General features: G+C 37.7%; 1 protein-coding gene across 1 annotated transcript; it reads left to right on the top strand.

Annotated features, from left to right (window-relative positions):
- Positions 1 to 4: 4 nt before the first annotated feature.
- Positions 5 to 2,729, top strand: LOC123255298 (bromodomain-containing protein 4-like; the record flags this gene model as incomplete). The annotated part of the gene is made up of 3 exons (XM_044684122.1): positions 5 to 67; positions 726 to 1,085; positions 2,601 to 2,729. Coding segments are annotated over 3 exons (552 nt in total), but the record flags the coding sequence as incomplete, so codon positions are not given.
- Positions 2,730 to 3,252: the final 523 nt, after the last annotated feature.

Below are 3,252 nucleotides of genomic sequence, written 5' to 3'. Positions count from 1 at the left end.
ACCCCAGGCTCCCCAGCCAATTCAGACACACCCACCCATCATTGCAACTGCCCCACAACCTGTGAAGGTGAGTATAACTTTTATTCAGTTACTAGAAAATAAAATTAGGAAATTTAGAGATTGTGTTCTTACCATCTCAGAGTCCTCCTCTTTACATTTACAATGACAAATTTAGTAAAAAAAAAAAAATAATTAATACTGTCAAAATGTGTAATTCCAGAGAATTTACAGATAATACATAAATCTAGTAAGTCACTTGGTTTTTCATAAACTTCAAAGCATTTGTAAATTTTTGTTTTTGAGCAGTACATATTAAAAATTTACAGATGAAAGGTTATAAGATAACTGAACTCAGTGCTTACTTTTAAAATCACTTAAATATATTGAGAATTTAACTGATTTTATGTCCCATATACAGAATCTCATGTTTTATGATCATGCCTGGAGATAAATCATACCAAATAGTGCTGTTGTCAGAAGGTTAGGTTTACTTAGCCATCTAGACACACACCCCTTTTATCATGAAATTACCATTATAACTTTTTTCTCCTGTGGCCATCATTCTCCACAGATTTTAGGATCTGGGTTCATACCTATCAAGAATATTTTTTATTTAGCAGGACAAAGAAATGGTAAAAGCATCTAGAAGGCAGAGGAGCTTTTAACTTAGGGTCAAGAGTAACTGCCATATTAGCTCAATTTCTAACTTTGTCATTTGTGTGCAGACAAAAAAAGGGGTGAAGAGGAAAGCAGACACCACCACACCCACCACCATTGACCCAATTCATGAGTCACCTTCACTGCCCACGGAACCCAAATCTACAAAGCTGGGTCCCCGTCGGGAAAGTAGCCGCCCAGTAAAACCTCCAAAGAAGGATGTCCCAGATTCTCAGCAACATGCAGTAGAGAAGAGTAATAAAGTGTCAGAGCAATTAAAATATTGCACTGGCATTATCAAGGAGATGTTTGCCAAGAAGCATGCAGCCTATGCTTGGCCTTTTTATAAACCTGTGGATGTGGAAGCCTTAGGCCTGCACGATTATTGTGATATCATCAAGCACCCAATGGATCTGAGCACAATCAAAGTAAGTAATTATTTAAGTTACTGAAGTATGTAGTCTATTTGAGTGGGGAAAATTAAGTCATTTCAGTGGTCCAGAATTCTGATTTTACCTGTTAAGGAATTTTTTCATAGCAGAGTTGCAATTAGCCAAATAATAGCCAACTTCTGCTAATAACCATTGCTTAACCATTTTCTTCGTAGCATCCTTCTTAAATTGACCTAAGTCAGTAATGTGGCAATAATATTCACCCGTGACATTTTCTAGTCCCTGAATAGTTATGCATAAAGTTGCCAAAATTTTCTATTTTGACATTTATTGCTTATTTGGCCCAGTTTCATTTATATTTTACTATTATAACTGCCAGCTCCCTCTGCTGGTATTTGAGATAGCTGACCTCTACTGCAGCCTAAATTGCCCTTATTTTGCTGATTTATTGGTTAATATTTTGGTCAGGTTTTTCCTCTTTTTTTGAACACTGGACATTGAGAAAAGTGCAGTTTTTGTTCCCATCTCTTAGGTGAGGTGAACTGATTGATTTTAGTAGTGCTTCAATAGTAACTTAGGGATAGTTCACATTAATGCAGTGGTTCCCGAACTTTTTTGGCCTACCGCCCCCTTTCCAGAAATAATATTACTTAGTGTCCCTGGAAATTAATTTTTTTTTTAAATTTTAATAGCAATTAATAGGAAAAATAAATGCACCTGTGGCCATCACTGCTCCCCTGGATCGCTGCAGCACCCACCAGGGAGCGGTGGTGCCTGCTTTGGGAATTACTGCTTTAATGCTATCAGACATGTAAAGAATTTTCCTCCCAAAAGCTGAGGGGGAGGGGAGGGGGTTGGCTTAATACATGTGTTGTCACATCCATTTTGTAGATAATCTCACTGAAAAGATTTAATTTCCCCTGGTTTATGCATGTGATGTCAGACCCAGGACTCAAGCTCAAGTCACTTGTAACTCCAAGTCCATTATTCTTTCTACATATTGTGACTCCTTTTGACTTTACCTATACCTAACTAAATACTTGTTGGTTTTGGAGTTTTTGTTGCAGTTAACAATATTGTTCCAGTTTTATAAATGGGGAAACAGGCACAGCAAGATAGAGACTTGCCCGTAGTTGGATAGCTAAGTGATGACCAAATCTAGACCAGAACTCATTTTCTGACATCCAGCCTAGTCATCTTTGTATGGTGCTCTCCATTCATCCAGTAGAGGGGGCAATAGTTAGTCAAAAGTATTATTGTGTGGGACAGCTCAGAAGAGTATTTCAGCGTAAACGTATGGCAGATTGTAAATTAGTTTAACAGTCTAGTTGTCTTTAGTTGGTGCTGCCTCTCACTATTGGAAATGTAAATGCAAACTACTGATATCATGTGTCAGAATAACTTAATAGGCATTCTCCATGTGTATATTAAATATGTACTAGAAATTGTCATACTCTCTGAAAGCTGTCTTTCCTAACAGTCTTTTGGTGCATGCATGTGGGTGTAGGTGTCTGTCTGTGTGCTATTAATTATAATATTTTTTCCTTCTAGTCTAAACTGGAGACCCGAGAGTACAGAGATGCTCAGGAATTTGCTGCAGATGTCCGATTGATGTTTTCCAATTGTTACAAGTACAACCCTCCTGACCATGAGGTAGTAGCCATGGCACGTAAACTACAGGTGAGGATTTTAGGGATTGTCAGAGTAATGATTTTCTCTGTTTAGATTAAACAGTTTAACAACTTGGACACTGAATTTTAATCACTCTATCCATACTTAGGAAGACTTCTAGTGAGTTTAAGCGATATTTTCTTTTAGCCGTATTGACTTAGTATAGAAGGAATTGAAGATGAGATGCAACAAGTTGTAGTGGAAAAGACTGGATTTGGAGCCTAAGGACATGGATTCAAACCTTAGCTCCGTTGCTTAACACTTGTGTGACCTTGAACAGATAGATCACTTCCCATGTCTGGGCTCCAGTTTCTTTATCTATTAAATCCCTTTTTCTCTAAAGTCATGCCCCTATAAAATGGGAGAACTTATGTTGGTCAATATGTGCAAAGTGGTGGGAGTACAGACTTGTCCTACCTTGTATTTAATGAGTTTAGGTTTGGGGTGAGTGGGTGGGACTGAGGTAGAATAGTAACAACCAGCTCTTTGAATCAAAATAGAATAATCTCCCTTCGTATTGGGTCATTATAGA

Source organism: Gracilinanus agilis, unplaced genomic scaffold, assembly GCF_016433145.1.
Source record: "Gracilinanus agilis isolate LMUSP501 unplaced genomic scaffold, AgileGrace unplaced_scaffold42774, whole genome shotgun sequence".
NCBI classification, from domain to species: domain Eukaryota; kingdom Metazoa; phylum Chordata; class Mammalia; order Didelphimorphia; family Didelphidae; genus Gracilinanus; species Gracilinanus agilis.
This window is presented reverse-complemented; position numbering and strand designations above follow the sequence as displayed.